This window comes from Lathamus discolor, chromosome 1 (assembly GCF_037157495.1).
Source record: "Lathamus discolor isolate bLatDis1 chromosome 1, bLatDis1.hap1, whole genome shotgun sequence".
Lineage (NCBI taxonomy): Eukaryota > Metazoa > Chordata > Aves > Psittaciformes > Psittacidae > Lathamus > Lathamus discolor.
The window spans coordinates 33,339,657-33,356,001 of NC_088884.1; the positions used below are offsets into that span (position 1 = coordinate 33,339,657).

Here is a 16,345-nt window from a genome sequence, read left to right on the forward strand (position 1 = left end):
GATCATTCTTATGAAGATGTGTTTCTCTACAGCTATCATTGTTCCCTGTTTTCTTGAAAATGAGCTATTCAATTTAAGAAAAAACTGCAAGGTCATGATATAATTAGATGGATTGTTGTTACGAGAATCACAAAGCTCAACACTCAGCTCTAAACTCCCATTTATATCACTTTTTATTGACAATTACACCCCTTCCCCCAAAAAATAAGGGATAAAATACATTTGTTTACTGCCTCATACAGCTATGATGTTGAGGAGACTGTATACTTAATTTGAGCTAATGTGATCTCTTACCTGAAATGCTCCAGGATTAAATCAGTAAGAGAGATGCTTATGCAGACCTACAGTGGGAACTTGATTCTCTATCTTTTTTTTTATTTGTCAGATAATGAAAAAGATGGCAGGCATCTTTATTTTTTATCCTTAATATAATGCACTATGAAGAATGAGAAAGTAGGGACCAAAGTATATTAGCAAGCTTACTGGCAAGAGAGGAGTCTGTTCATCTACTCCTCTAGATATACCAACATAACTACATCATGCATATATCATGCCAGCATCTCACATTAATACCATGATCATGTTTGATTTCTTCTGCATATAGTGATGTTATTTGGAAAAAATAACCAGCACTGAAATTTTCTGGTTCAAAATTTTAAACAGACATGAAAAAAAAATAGGTTTTAGTCTATTCAAGTATGCAACTTTATTAAAGGTTCACTAAAAATACATTAAAGCAATAAAGAACCAAACTTTAAGCTATTTTTAAAGAAAATTCTGAAAGTGTTTGCCAGTTGAACAGAAGTACGCTTACACAAATATACAGCTTTGAGCAACAAAAACATAAGCACAATAGGCTATCTGGCTGCAAAATCTAGTATCCTCCTCCCTTTGATGGGACTTCAGACTAAGGTTTCCACCCATGGCATGTTTGCTAAATTTTCAAACAGGGTTAAGAAATTATTTTGCAGAAGGAAAGAATGTTTTTCTTCTGTATCTAAGAGAATATAGGAGCAACCTGAACTGCAGAATGCAGGAAGAAGCATGCAGCAGAAAGAAAGAAGCCTCTTGATAAACTGAAAAGCTGTTTACAAAACTTTGTTTCTGTATTATCACATTTAAATATTTTAATTAAGAAGGCATAAAGATTGTATCAATTTGAGAGTAAGGGTGGCAAAGTAAACAGATTTGCAGTTACTGAGCTGTGGGAATTACATGATATTATGCCATGAAAAATCAGTGGGAAAGGGGATGTATCTTCTACAGATTGCTTTTGTCCGCAGTAATAATTTCATAAGACGAGTGCATGTTTTTTTCTACATCAATTCATCCAGAAATCTCCTTCCCTCTGATCTTAGTTGATGTGCAGAACTGCACATGAGCAAAATATAAGCTTTCAGTTTTCACAGATCATGATTCAAGTATCCCCAGAATGGTCATAACATCTAATTTCCAGTTCCTAAACAGTAAATACCATTTTGGATTTTTACAAAGGCTAAGTGATTTAAAATACTCCTACAGCTGCTGACCTTTAACATGTATGTTGCTGTAAGGTAGATTTTCCCTTTGTGTGGTTTCCCATACCTCCACAAATTTGAAGTTGAAATACATTTCTCCTGCAAACTGCTGCCTACCCACAATCATAAACAAATTACACTCTCTGTGTCAACACTTGAAACCAAGTTACTGAATCTTAACATGCTGGGATGGAATTGCTGCCCCTATCATCTACCACTTACTGCTATCAAAGCATATAACTGGATTAGTGGGAAAACAGCTGTATTACTCATACATTTAAGCTCTTTCAAACAGCAGGTTTTCCTTCTGCAACAAAGCACAGCACTTTAGATAAGAAAAATGCAAATCCCAGGGGAAATCATGACATACTAACCCCTGGCAATCTTTACATGACTTAATAGCTTATTCAACCTTTTTAAACTGGAAATAAATGCAAGAACTTTATTCAGTCACTAGAACTGATGTATTTTAACACATTTACTTTTAAGATTTCTGTTCCCATTTACCACACCAGACATGGTTCATTAAATAATCCTGTCAACTTCTGTATGTTATTGGCATGAAATTAAATCCGTGTCTCTCAGTTGTGGGCATGAATCATCATACATACGGTTTCTGTGGGATAACATCTTGGCAGAGGACAGCAGTAAAACAGCTCTCTCATTAACTCAAAACCTCATTACTAAACAATCTGTGGTTATTAAATCTAACAAGCAATAAAATAAATGTTGCTTTCTTGGCCAAAATTGTAGACGACTCCTAGTTATTACTAGTGTTCATGTAACTATCCACTACTGTATTAACTGAAAAAAATCACCTAGTTTTTGGGCTTTTTAATTATGTAATGATGTCTAACACCAGGATGCTTCAAGACAAAAATGTCCTTCAGAAATGTATGGAATAAATCTATATTTTGTTCACCGAGAACAAAATGTTTAAGTTGAATTGTCAGGGTTTAGATTTATTAAGAAAGCAGTGGAGTTGGACTTTATCTAAGAATTCCTTTTTTGTTATGGAACATTCTGTGAAGAATAATGATCACAGAATCATTTAGGTTGGAAAATACCTTTCAGATAGTCAAGTCCAACCATCAGCCCACTTCTAAACCATGTCTCTAAATGCCGCATCTATCTTAAATACCTCCAAGGACGGTGACTCAACCACTTCACTGGGCAGCCTGTTCCAATGCCTGACAACACTTCTGGTAAAGAAATTTTTCTAATATCTACTCTAAACCTCCCCAGAACAACTTAAGGCCATCACCTCTTGTCCCACTATTTATTACTTGGGAGAAGAGACTGACTCCCAACTCCCTACAACCTCTCTTCAGGTAGCTGTAGAGAGTGACAAGGTCTCCCCTGAGCCTCCTTTTCTCCAGACTTAACAACCCCAGTTTTTTCAGCAATTTCTCATAAGGTTTGTTCTCTAGACCCTTCACCAGCTTCATTGCCCTCCTGTAGACATACTCAAGCACTTCAAAGTATTTCTTGTAGTGAGGAGCCCCAACTAAACACAGTATTCAAAGTGCAGCCTCACCAGTGCCAAGTATAGGGGGATGATGAATGCCCTGGCCCTGCTGTCTACACTATTTCTGATACAGGCCTCGTTGGCTGCCTGGGCATACTGCTGGCTCATATACAGCCAGCTGCTGACCAACACCCCCAGGTCCCTTTCTGCTGAGCAGCTTTTCAGCTGCTCTTTCCCAAGCCTGTAGCATTGCATCGTTGTGGTTGTTATGGCCCAAGTGCAGCACCTGGCACTTTGCCTTGCTGAACCTCATACCATTGTCCACAGCCCACTGATCCAGCCTGTCTAGATCCCTCTGCAGAGCCTTCCTGCCCCCAAGCAGATCAACGCTCCCATCCAACTTGGTGTCACTGCAGCTTTACTGAGGGTGCACTCGATCCCTTTGTCCAGATCATTCATAAAGAGCTTAAATAGAACTAGCCACAATATCGAGCCCTGAGGAACACCACTTGAGACCAGATGATTTTTTGCGTATCACCATATCTCTAGGTAATCCTCAGAACATTTAGAAAAAAGAAGAATGAGATTATTTTAAAATTAGACAAGAATTAATGAACCTTCTGCCTTTTGAGACAGTACATAAACCTAATAAATCATCAAGCTTTTCACCAAAGGTATACAAAGAAGATTAAGTGGTGAAAAGCTAAGCAGTAAAATGAAGAATTTAATATTTGAAAAACGATGAGATCTCAGACCTCATAAATGAAAGTCATTTACGTAAATTCCAAAGTTTTAAGCAAACAATCAGAATGCTGATTGTTCTAATGCATTATGGCTTACTTCAAGTGTCAAGATATCTAAATCAAACATTAAAAAAAAAATCATATGTGAAAAACTTATGGGAACTAACTTTGTAGTGGATGAATGTTTGATTTTTATTAGGTCCGTGCATATGCTTTTGTGAATAATCTTAAGAACAAATAATACTGAGTGTGATATCACCTTCTTTAGATATGTCACCTCTCGTGCTTAACTTTGGTTTGAGGCTTTGGTTGAACTGTGGAAAAACTGAGCAAACTAGAAAAAGCTAAGGTATAAATCCTAAAAATAGATCAAACTTATGTGTTCAGTTCTCTTACTTAATGAATGCTTTGCAGTAGTACAACCAATTGTTTCTTACCTGCACCATAAGATTCCCTTTCTGTTAGAGAAACAAAATGTCAGAACAGGTCTCCCACAATTACAATAGGTAAGCCATATGAACACATTAAAACATAGGTTATACAAAAGTAATTGCAATACTGAAAGGATCGAATATGGATGTTTAAATGGTAAGTGCACAACACCAAATAGCACTTCATAAAAGATTTAGAGATGCCATGTTCTGTTACGTATGTTTCTATGAGTGTTGCCAACCTCTGAGGAGGAATGCAGTATGACCAAAGATGCCTTTGGCTCTGCAGGTAAATATCTGAACTATGCCTCTAAAGTTCATTCAAAGAAGAAAGGTTCTTAAGGGTTTTAAGTTATAAACCACTGGGAAAATGTACTGTAGAAAATACTCTGAGATTTCTAGTCCTTTTTTAATACAAATCCCAAATTTGGGGTCTCACCAGAATAATGCTGAACCTTAGCTATAGAAATACCGTGAGACTAAGGAAGGCTTAGCATTAAGATACACTATTTCTGGTCAGCTGGGAGCAAAAAGGAAAAAGGTTGGAAAACTGTGTAAATCAGAAGGTAGTGGGGGTCTGGATTTTCCAAGAGCAAAAGCTGGCACAACTCCACTGAACACAATAATCAATTTCCAGCAGTGTAGGACTGTAATCTTTTGTTTGTTTTCAAACCAGTGAGCCTAACAACAAGATTTCCGCTCTTTAATGACTTTACAGAAAAGCTTATTTCCTTTAATAATAATAACAATAACATTTGTTTCTTTTTCTCCACTGCAATTTAGACTAAAAAAATGGTCTAATCCACCATAAAAAAACTTTAACAAATGAAATGCCATTGCAAATAAAAACTTCTCTCTACTACATGGAAAAAGGTTTAGCTAGACTGACAGCCAACGATGAAGCAATAAGCGGTGTTCAAAGATATTTCTGATAGTGATATTTCAGGGCTTTCTTCCTGCATGCTTGATGCAACGCATCTGTAGAACTTGAAAATTGTCTTCAAAATCACTACCATGCAGGCTGTCTCTTGTCATTAAGAGTATGCCAATGTTCACATCCTAAATCCTTAGTATCAAAGCTCTACAGTTCAACAGCTTAATAAAAACCAAAAAATCCTTGCACAAAGCTAAAGCATGACATCCCAGGTATCACCCTGAAAACTAGAAGTTGGCCGTACCATATTCCCCCTTCTCAAATGTATTCTATTTTGCCTTCAGCTTTCTGGAAAACCAAGAATTTGAACTTCAAATTCTTAGCAAGCATTAGAAAGACTAAAATGCTATTAAAAAAAACCAACAAAAAACCCAAAAAAACCCCAAACCTCACAACCCAGCACTAACTTCTATTTAAAACCTCTATTATATAGAGACAGGAGCTTTAAGTCCGGTACTCAAGTTTGAAGTGTAGTAATGATAGGTAGTACTAGAAGTTTCAGATGATGTTCTGAAAGATTTCAGCTGCTGGAAAGCTAGCCCTGAAAAAGCCAGCACCACCTTCATTTGAAAATCCTTTCAACCCCACCCTCTTCCTAACAATCCTTTGACCTGTGCATCACATATGCTGCCTCTGTACACATACATTACTTGCATTTTTTAGTTCCTTCATGGATTCTCCCTTTGTCATGGTTTAAGCCCAGCTGGTAACTCAGAATCAAGCAGCCACTTGCTCACCCCCTCCATTATATCACTTAACTATGGGGAAAAAAGTGCTATGCTACCCACTGAGTTGCTAACTGTAGAATCTCTCAGCAACACCTCTTCAGCAAGTCAGATGTATGCCTGTACATCTTCAGTCATTATCCACCAATTAACACAAGCAACCCAAATATCGGCTGTGGTGAAAAAGGAACATCCCCTACTTCCTCTGTATCATTTTATGTCATACCACAGCATAAAACTTGCAAACTATTTATTATTTCAAGAGAATTTGCATATATCAGCCAAATAGAAGATGTGTTACACAGACCCCACTAATATATTGGAAAGAAGATTTGGCTAAACAGACGTTCGTGATTTTTGTCCTTCACTAAAATGTATAGATAGGAAGAATCCTAGGACTTTCATTATACTTTACAAGAAAACAGTAAGCCAAATGTGGTATTTTGCAATATAATTTAAGTCTTTCAGCAGCTTAACATTCAAGTATCTCATATCTGGCACTAAAATTGTTTGCTTATGGTTTTGTTGACAATACAAATTTTGCTGAAAGAGTGGATACTCACTGAAACTACGTTCACAAAGTCATCGTCAGACAAGGTCTCCAACATTTCAATGACTGAAGTGCGAATCAACTTCAGCGTCAACCCACTGACACTTCCGCTCCTAACAGAAATCCACAAGGCAAAAAAAAAGTTGAATTTATCAGCTCTTATTTAAAACAAACAAACAAAAAAATAAAATACAGAGCGTGAACCAGCACTGTCACCAACATTCTCACTAAAACTGTCAATAATTCTCCTGAGTTCTCAAGCTCATCATTAGTTTTATTACCTTGTTATAACAAGAAATTAAGTCCAAAACTGGCATTCAGAGCCCCAGTCCTGTGGCTCAGGTGAAGTTATAACAGTACAGCACTTCTGCATTTTCATTTCAAGAAATATGAGAGTTTACCACCTTCAACCAATGAATTATCTAAATATTTTATACTACCGCACATAGATTTACAGCTTTAGATTTTCAGACACCCTAATGACAGCTTATTTCTTTCAAGGAAAAACCTAAACAGAAGTGAAGAAATAAAAAGCATTAATAAAACTCATTGCTAATACGAAAGCACTTCACATTTTAAAGCATTAAATTTAAATCCTCTTTCTGATAAAATTTTTAGCATAAAGCAATCTGTTTGACACATCAGGTTCAATCCTTCCTTTGGTCCCTCAACATTAGCTAAACAAAGGAAACCTTGCCAAAGCAGAGAGAGGTTTTATTGATTTCTTTGCTCATTTTCTATTAATGTTTTATTGTAAGCAATCTTCACCATTTTTAAATATTTATGGTAAAACATGCGAAGTCTGCATATATTCTCATCTTTCAGGCTAATGAAGTCATGATTAAACCTACTGCATATGCTTCTAGTCATTTGGGTTTAGGTCTGAGCTTTACAACAAATCTTGGCATGCACAAGAGAAATTTTCAGTTGATTACTTTAGTAATTAGAAGCTGAAAGCAGAATAATATTAGTGATTAAAAACACTTCCTCATCCCCAGTATAAATAATTTTCAGGTTTGGTTTCGGCTCATTGGAACTATTTTTTTCTGTATATTTTTTTTTGTTCATACCAAGATTTTTGATCCTTGCATATAAATACTTCTTAATCCTCTCTCCATTTTTCATCGTCCAGAGACTTGTTCAATATATCTAAGTACTTTTATCCCTCTAATATTAATAACCAGACATTAAACACTTACGCATCAACTAAAATAAGCATGTCTTTGGGAGATGCAGCTCCTTGAATATACCTGAAATAAATAAAGGGTATGAAAGACACAAATTTGGAAACATATTTGTTGTGTTTGATGAAAGACCCTGCAATCTCTAAACTAAATCTAGCTGAACCAACAAAAATCTCCCTTTGTAGCTACTAGAAAACCATGCGCTATCATCTTCTCTCTTGGTGTGTCTTCTATGTAAACCAAAGTCTAAACTACTTTAAGGAAGTCTGGAAATGGGATATAGCAATAAAAAAAAAAATCACTGTTTTCAGATGTTGATAACTGAAAAACATAAATGCTACTTCAGAGCTAAAGATCTTGATAACAGATGAATTATTATATTAGCCCAGCTTAGGGAAAAATACATTCAAATAATATCAATGTACATTATGCCTTGAGGGGCTTACAGAAAAAAATCTTGAGAAAGAATCCCATTGTTCCATTGTCTTTTACTAATCTAGAGATTTTTCTGCTGGTCTAAACCACTCAGACATACTTGTAAACATCTGCAAAAATCCAGAAGAGTGTCTCAGTCTAATAATCTGAATTACATTAGATTTTGGCACAAACCCCAAAGTTTTTAATTCCCTTATACCAATTCGACAGTTTTCCTCCTACGAAAAGGTCCCTGTAATGCTACAGTATGACACACTACAGTGGATATTGCATAACAAGTTGTATAATTTGAGAACTGTTTATTCAGAAGAATCAAATTCTTTTTTAAAAAGAAAATAACAATGTCTAAGAGCAAGGACTACTATATATGAATGATAAAAGAAATTTGCCTTTACAGTCATCTCTAGAAAGTGATCTATATATCATTCCTTTAAAGAAAACTTACCATGGTCTTCTACGAACATCATAGAGATCTATTTTGTTTGGAGTTCGACTTTTATCTACCCATGGGGAAGCTAAAAAGGAAAAGAAAACTTATAGAATATATTTAAAACTTTATCTTAGGTATTTAAATACAACAATATAATGAAATCATATCACAGACTTTGCACTATATGATTATCAGTATTTGGTATGTATAAAAAAAATCTGTGTTAGTGTAATCGGTTTCCTGGATATCTGTGTTAGTGTAATCGGTTTCCTGGAATACACTTATACCCATATATAAATATATATATATATATATATCAGCATATAATAAAATGCAATAAACATTAAATAAATACAATTTATTTTAAATAATATATTTTAAAATAAACACAAATGCAGATAAAGAAAGACCTTAAAGGACCAAGTTGTATTGAAGAAATAGTTACTGACTATGATTGACCTCTGATTTCAATGGAACCATAATTTTAATCAAAGTACTTTAGAATATGACATAAGCCTTTTTTTGAACAAAAACATACTTACAAACCTTTTTAAACTGTTATAAGTTCATTAATGTTTATACAACAATACTGTACTACTCAGTTAAAACTCAGTTATGCATCTAAAAAATAATATACCTACTCAACATAGATTTGCCTAAAAATGAAAATTAGAAAAGTAACATGCAAGTATCATACTTTGTGATCAGAAAATGACATGTAAATATTCATGTTTCCGTAAAGAAAATACTGAGATTAATATCCTTTTGCAAGCATTTAATCTAAGCTTTACCATAGTTTTCAGCAATGGTAAGAAACTTTCTCTTCCTGAAAAAAATATGAGCCTTTCAAAAAAATTTGACAGCTTAATAAACACAAATAAAAATGTGAAAAGTTACATGAAATGAAATAATGTTCTGCAATTTGCTCTCTCAATGTATGCCAACAGCATTGGGGGAGCTATTTCCCGACATTAATAATTTTTTTCTGTCTAGGAATAAAGAAAGACATAGGCAGCTCCAAGTTTCTTCCTAAGAAAGCATTTAATCTAAGACAAATTGGAAGAATTATGAATTCTTCCATCCATGAAGATAAAAGAAGCCACCAGTTTAGAGTAGCTGCTTATTTTTGAATTTACTAGATGAGCCCTTTCTTGTGACTGTAACATGATCTGGAACATCAGCTCCCAGAAAATTTAAACCAAGCATAACCCACAGGACATTATCAGTATATATTCATCAGACACAGAAAATACTGTGTACTTGTAGAACTACAAATGTATTTGAATATAATGCCACTTACAAGTAAGCACATCAATTCCTTGAGGTTAACAGCAGTTGACGGAACACACTTCAGAAGTGGGCCCTTTAGACCAAACTCAGTATAGCAAATATTTCAGAAAGATGAAGATGCAAAATTAATATTAACCTGAACTGGTGAGGAAACACCAAATAATAAAATATTAAATGCCTGAAACTTGCCCTAATATTTCCAAAACCACCAAAAGGCTCTGTAGGGGAAAAGCCATATTTTTTACCTGGAATACTAACTAAAACACTTTTAAAGTTTATTGTTACTTTCTCCTTTCTTCTTTCCCCTTTTCCCCTATGAACAACTAAGCCTTGCACTTTTTGCAGTAATTTCCTGGATTGGAACAAAGTTTAAACGTCCCCTTTCTGGCTACATGTATATAAGTAAGTTAAAAAGCACAACTGAAGGAAAGATATTCACTGGAACTAGACTAAGAGCTATTACAAATGCTCAAAAGACACTATAAATAAATCACTCGGAGCACTATTTGCATCCTATCTAACCTCTGGGGAGATTACTGTGAACAGTAACTCACTAGCTTGGCCCTTTCAGTATGCACAGTCCTGGAAGGCTGTTAATAGCTTCAGAGAGATCTGGAGAAGATCTTCAAACACATAATTTCTTACTATGCTGTTAGAATAGTATTTTCTGTGCACACATCAATAAGTTTCTTTTTCCTAATTAATATATTACCTTCTGTTGAGTCAAATATATCAAGCACTTATGTGCTTAAGTTTCCGAAATTTGTCTGGATTTATGATGTGATTGCAGAATTTTTCATCAGATATTAATGGCTGCTGAATCATACACACACTAACTATGAAATATACTGTTTACTGAGAAAACTCATCCCATTGATATTTACAATGTTTTCTACAAAAGTTTACATAATCTAGTAGTAAGTTTCTGCATGGCTCAACATAAATAAGTATTTAAAAATTCATTCACACCAAAGAAATGATGAATTCTCTCTTCAATCTCAGGAATTAACACGACTAAATTACTCGTTCATCCTAAAATCTCTCTGGATTATCACTTTCAATTTCAGATAAATTTGAATTATCTCAAATCTATTCCCTGTTTTTGTTAATGCTTGCAGTATTTAAGGATCCTATTGAAATTGGTTTTAATAGGAAACTGAAATTCCCCTCAGACATTTGATCTCCAATGATCTCATTTTAATTTGCCATTATTTTATCTTTTAAAATGCTTTTTTTTTTATAAGATTATAAATTCTCTCTATGCAAAAATATGTAATTATGTATTTACAATTATATAGGGAGTAGGATGGAGACCTATTGAAAGACATGTGTTGCCTTGGTCCATGTACAAAATACACTATAAAACCATTTAGGGAAACTGGCTTACATCTTACTGACAAAAGCCATTATATGGTCTAAGATGGAAGCAAAATGAAATACACAAAAATGTGATTACTCACTTTCCTAAAAAAAAAAAAAAAAAGTGAAGATAAAGGATTTTGAGATTTACAGTTTTATTTGTATTATCTCTTGTTTAAAACATTCATTTTAATTAGATGCCTTGGAACCTGGCACACCAAATATCTTGAAGAAGTCAGCCTCACAATTCTGCATTGCTGCATACTCATATTCTTGAACTATGTCAACACTGCACAGTTCTCTGTTGAATACATTAAACTTCAGTCATGTTCGCCTTGATGACTTGCTTGTTTGGCGTGTGGTTTGATTTGATATTTTATAAACTATTAATTGGTTGTTACATCCCTCCCACTTCTGCTGTTTGCATTATAGAGATACAGACCTACCTATATTTCAAGCAAGAGCAAGGCATGTTATTCAGTTTTCTCTGCACATGTAGAGTGGAAATCCTCAGTGTGGTTGATTACATGGAAAACCAGTTCATGAAGGACAGATTGTCACATGGTAAAGTGTAAATGAAAGTATTTGTTGGGAAAGGGAGCCCTTAGCTACATGTGCCCATTTTTAATTCATGATATGATTCCAGAGGCATAGGTCAGTGTCATGGGGGAGGCCTTCCTGAAAACGTCCTGCCAAGTGAAACCTCGGTTACATCTGCTCTTCTCTACTGGTTAGGCATGCATGTGCAAGGAACAGAGAGGCACAGATGAATTATTAACAGCTTTACACCCCTGTAACACATCTGGGGAAAGAGGCTAAAAGCTGACAGTAAAACAGGTAACAAACGCCAATTATCAAATTCCCAGACAGCATCACCTATTCTGGCTCAAACTTCATTACCTTTCCATCTCAGAGAGTTACTGGGTAGCCAACCTCAATATAACATTTAGTGGGTTAGGCAAACAAATATTTCCTAAAGCTGGATTTTACCTTGCTACCTCTCAATAATCATTCATGTAGACATTCAAAACATTTAAACCCAGACCATTAAACTCCTTGTGTCAGATTCAGTAAAGTCTTCCTCAGGTGTAGTGAAGGTTCAAACTTCAGCTTACACTTTGCCTTCAGTTTAATTTCATAATTCTCATATTTTAGAGAATGTGAACAAACCTGTTTTCCAGTATACAGTAGCCCACTCTAGCTGGGAAATGTGGCATTCCTCAGCTTACTACTCTTTTTTGGTGTAGCAACAGCACCTTTGCAGAATTACTTAGTTATTTTTCAGTAAAAAGTAAAAAGTGGCAAGATGAGGGAGCTAAAAATAATAAACAACCATGACTTTGGGAGACTTTAACATTAATTGTCATAAAGTGTTTTGTACCAATTCACTTAGGATATTTGTATCATAATCATGTCTTTGATTGCCCAAAGAAGCTGTGAATGCTCCATCCCTGGCAGTGTTCAAGGCCAGGTTGGACAGAGCGTTAGGTGACATAGTTTAGTGTGAGGTGTCCCTGCCCATGGCAGGGGGGTTGGAACTTGATGATCGTCAGGTTCTTTCCAAACCTAAATATTTTATGATTCTGATAACTGATTAATAATATCCACCCAAGACAGAGAATGTTCCTGACCAGTTCCATGCTACCACAGAAGATGTTAAGTCTAGACTGAATGCAGCACTTCTTAACTATTTTACCCCGATAATGGCCTTAACTGCAAGACATCAAATGATCTTCAGGTAAAATCTACCTAACAAATGTCCTCTGTATCTTTAAATAGCACCATCACCATACAGAAATGAGAGGATAATTATCTGAATTTTTTCAAGAATTCATTTGAACATGAAATGCATACTGTAGTCTGCAAAGTAAAATTAACCTATTAAATGACTCTGTGTTCAGTCAAGAGGCAAATATTTATTCTTCCACATGCATAAACTGAATTTCATCCTCAAAATATGGGTTGCTTTCATTGGTTTTACCTGGACTAGCAGCCATCCCCCACCAAGGGGGCTGGGGTATCAGAGCTTGAGGAGGAGAGGAACAGAAGTAACAAGATGTTTTGTTGTCTTTCTTCCGTTAGAACAAATTCTGAAGATTTTAATTTGTTTCAAATAAAGGAAGTAAACAACACTCAAAGAGGCTTATTTCAATGTAAAAAGTAGAACTATCCAACTTACACACTAATTGCAGTAATTGATGAATTTGGAGCTGCGTTACTGAAAAAGTGTTTTGGATTTTTTGTTCTTTTACTTTAAAGGCTCCTTTAAATGCTGAGTTGTTAAAAGGAACTAACAGCTATTAAGCATGAAACCTTTTGCACACACAAAAGTGAAGTTCTCAGTATTTCAAGGCTTTTGATTCATTTTGTATGGATTTTTTAGGCTTTCTAGTCTCCTTGTATCTGCTTCAGTAATGACTTTCTTTGGAGAGTTCAATAACATGGCTGCAACACTATTGCTTGCTATTACTGGTTAACACAAGAGCAGCTGTGCACAGCAAGTCCTTCATTTAGAAAGATATCTTTTTTATTTTATTAGAAATTGATTTTTAAAGCTCTTCCATTATTAATTTCTAAAAGAAGGGAATGCTCCTGTAGCTGAGTGAGACCTGCTTCACTGACACATGGAAAGCAGCTCTTCTCTATCCATAATTTTAATACAAGATTTTTAAGACTTTAGGACAAAATTATTTTTCTGTATAATGGGCACTGCAGCATTATCTTTCCTTTGTCTATTAATTTGTCTAACACTTTGTAAGCCCAAATTACATAGGAAAATCCTAGCAAAATACTTGCATGAGCGATTTCTAAAGACATTTTTCTAATTAACTAAAGTTCCCATCACATTATACTTACATAGATAAAGTAAAGCTAAATACAAGGTAAATCTACAGTAAAAAAAGGTAAAGAATAAAATAGCTAGTGCTGTATTCCTCAGCACACATATTACAAAGACCCTGAGATTAACACACTGGCTGATTAAACAATGCTATAAATTTGAGTTAATTAATATAACAGCACACTATATCTTGGTATTACACCTATTCCTGGCTTGAATCCCTAGTCTTCAGAGGATCGTTAAAAAAGTAATTTTTTCTCTCTATATACCTGTTTGTTTCATCTGCAAAAGGAGGACAGTGAGATTTTTGTTACTTTTAAACCAGAAGGTGCTTTGGGGATGTCATTAAGCCACAATAAGCTGTCCATTCAGAAAGGCTGCCAGCATTGCTGTCCCTTCAGTCACACCATGGGGCTATCTAAAGGTTTAGCATAAGAATAAAACTCTGACTTGTTCTGTTTACTAGTACAGGTATACCTTAAAAATGAGGAAGCAGGTAAGCTTAAAAAGCCAATTGCACAAATAATTAAAATGTTAAGATGTTTCTAAAGTAAGAATTATGTAGGGACTGCAATTTTGTTCAGTATCTACTCATTTAGTTAAGGACTTTAATTTCACAGATAGTTTGCAACTTGAATTCAATACTTCACCTGGAAGTCTGACAAAGAGTTGGTCTCCTTAGGAAATACTATTTCTCTTCATGAGTTTGAAGTTCCTAATGTTCACCTAAGAAACAGATATTGTAGCACATTTTACTGGCTCTCACATAGTTGCCTGACTCTAGGCATAGCCAAAACAAAGCCATCCTCTATCCATTCGCTTTCTTTTCCTATCCTTCTTCTCTGACATGGGTAAGGTCAAACGAAGATGACAAATATCTGGGTTTAGGTTACATAGTAAGGTCTATAGAGGTACAGGCTGGAGACTGCTTTTTCTAGATAAAAAAATAGATAAAATAAGATAAAATATACTATAAAATAAATACTAAAATAAAATAAATAAAATAAAATAAATAAAATAAAATATAAAAACCAAAACAACAGAGGGAAGTCAGAGCTATACAGCAACAGGGCTATACAGCACATTGGAAGAGTGGAAGTTGCCAGACATATTGTACTGGGAAGTAAGTTTTAAATTTAATTTCCCATAGGTCCTTGTTAAGTCTCCAGATGGAAGTGGGAAGATTTGGAACATTTGGGGACAGGACAGTATTTCTTTTTCAGTTTTATTTTTGTTATGAATTGCCTTAAGTTTTTGGATTGTGATCAAGTGTGGCACATTCCCACCTTAAGCACACTGTAGGCCACTATCACACCAAATCCATGTTCGATATTTCTTCATAAAAGATGCTGAATTTATTCATGCATCATCATGCTGCTGTTATTGCTATATAGAACCCACTAAATGGAATCTGAAACCATCCATATCAGTACTACTCTTTCTAGTATTATCTTAGAGTAGTTTGAGTACTTCCCTGAGAGAGCTGAGATGGGTGTTGCTGATCAAACAAGATTTTTCTAAATATTCATTTAAATTAAGATTGTGATTTCATTTGAGTAATCCTTTGCAGCCAAACTTTCTTAAGTGTATTTACTAATATAACTAGAAAGCCTCCTATATAGGCTGAGAAAGTTGGGGCTATTCAGCCTGCAGAAGAGAAGGCTGCGTGGAGAACTCATAGCAGCCTTCCAGTACCTGAAGGGGGCCTATAGGGATGCTGGGGAGGGACTTTTCGTCAGGGACTGTAGTGACAGGACAAAGGGTAACGGGTTAAAACTTAAACAGGGGAAGTTTAGATTGGATATAAGGAGGAAATTCTTTCCTATTAGGGTGGTGAGGCACTGGAATCGGTTGCCCAGGGAGGTTGTGAGTGCTCCATCCCTGGCGGTGTTCAAGGCCAGGTTGGATGAAGCCTTGTGTGGGATGGTTTAGTGAGAGGTGTCCCTGTCCATGGCAGGGGGGTTGGAACTAGATGATCTTGAGGTCCTTTCCAACCCTAACTATTCTATGATTCTATGATATTTAATTGCAAATATGTGTCTGCTGTCTGCAGTCCAAAAAAAAAATGCATTCTTCACTGAAGACCTTGGCCTGACAAAAAAATGAACAAACCAAAAAAAAAAACCAAAGCCAGAGGAAGATAGTATCTGGCAAAAGGCACATAAATACAAAGTGGTTTTAAAATCTAATTAGTAATTGCTACAGTAAAAATAATACACAGATTGCAGTATTTTAATGAAACACTGATTAACAACTATAAACCTCATTACCTCTGTAACTAAGAACGATTCCAGGATTAAAAGACAAACCAGTTAGTTTGCACCTACGCTTCCAAGTAGTCTGCCAAATATTTGGTATGAAATTGTTCTTTGAGATAGCTGTTCTCTAAAACATAGACCTAAATTTGCTGGGTAGGCTCTTCACAAAATATAAGTAACTT

The 16,345-nt window shown here is 35.2% G+C and overlaps 1 protein-coding gene across 6 annotated transcripts in view; it reads right to left on the bottom strand.

The window, feature by feature from the left end:
• CACNA2D1 (calcium voltage-gated channel auxiliary subunit alpha2delta 1) overlaps positions 1-16,345 on the bottom strand; it is a 392,282-nt gene that overhangs the window by 97,546 nt on the left and 278,391 nt on the right. For all 6 annotated transcript variants that reach the window (XR_010610021.1, XM_065667215.1, XM_065667227.1 and 3 more), the window contains exons 8-10: positions 8,433-8,502; positions 7,568-7,618; positions 6,382-6,481 (exon numbers count right to left, since the gene is read on the bottom strand). Coding sequence is in view for 5 of the 6 variants with exons in the window: in XM_065667215.1 (XP_065523287.1) it covers positions 6,382-6,481; positions 7,568-7,618; positions 8,433-8,502 (221 nt within the window). In the remaining variant the exon portion in view is untranslated. The remainder of the gene's footprint in view (positions 1-6,381; positions 6,482-7,567; positions 7,619-8,432; positions 8,503-16,345) is intronic.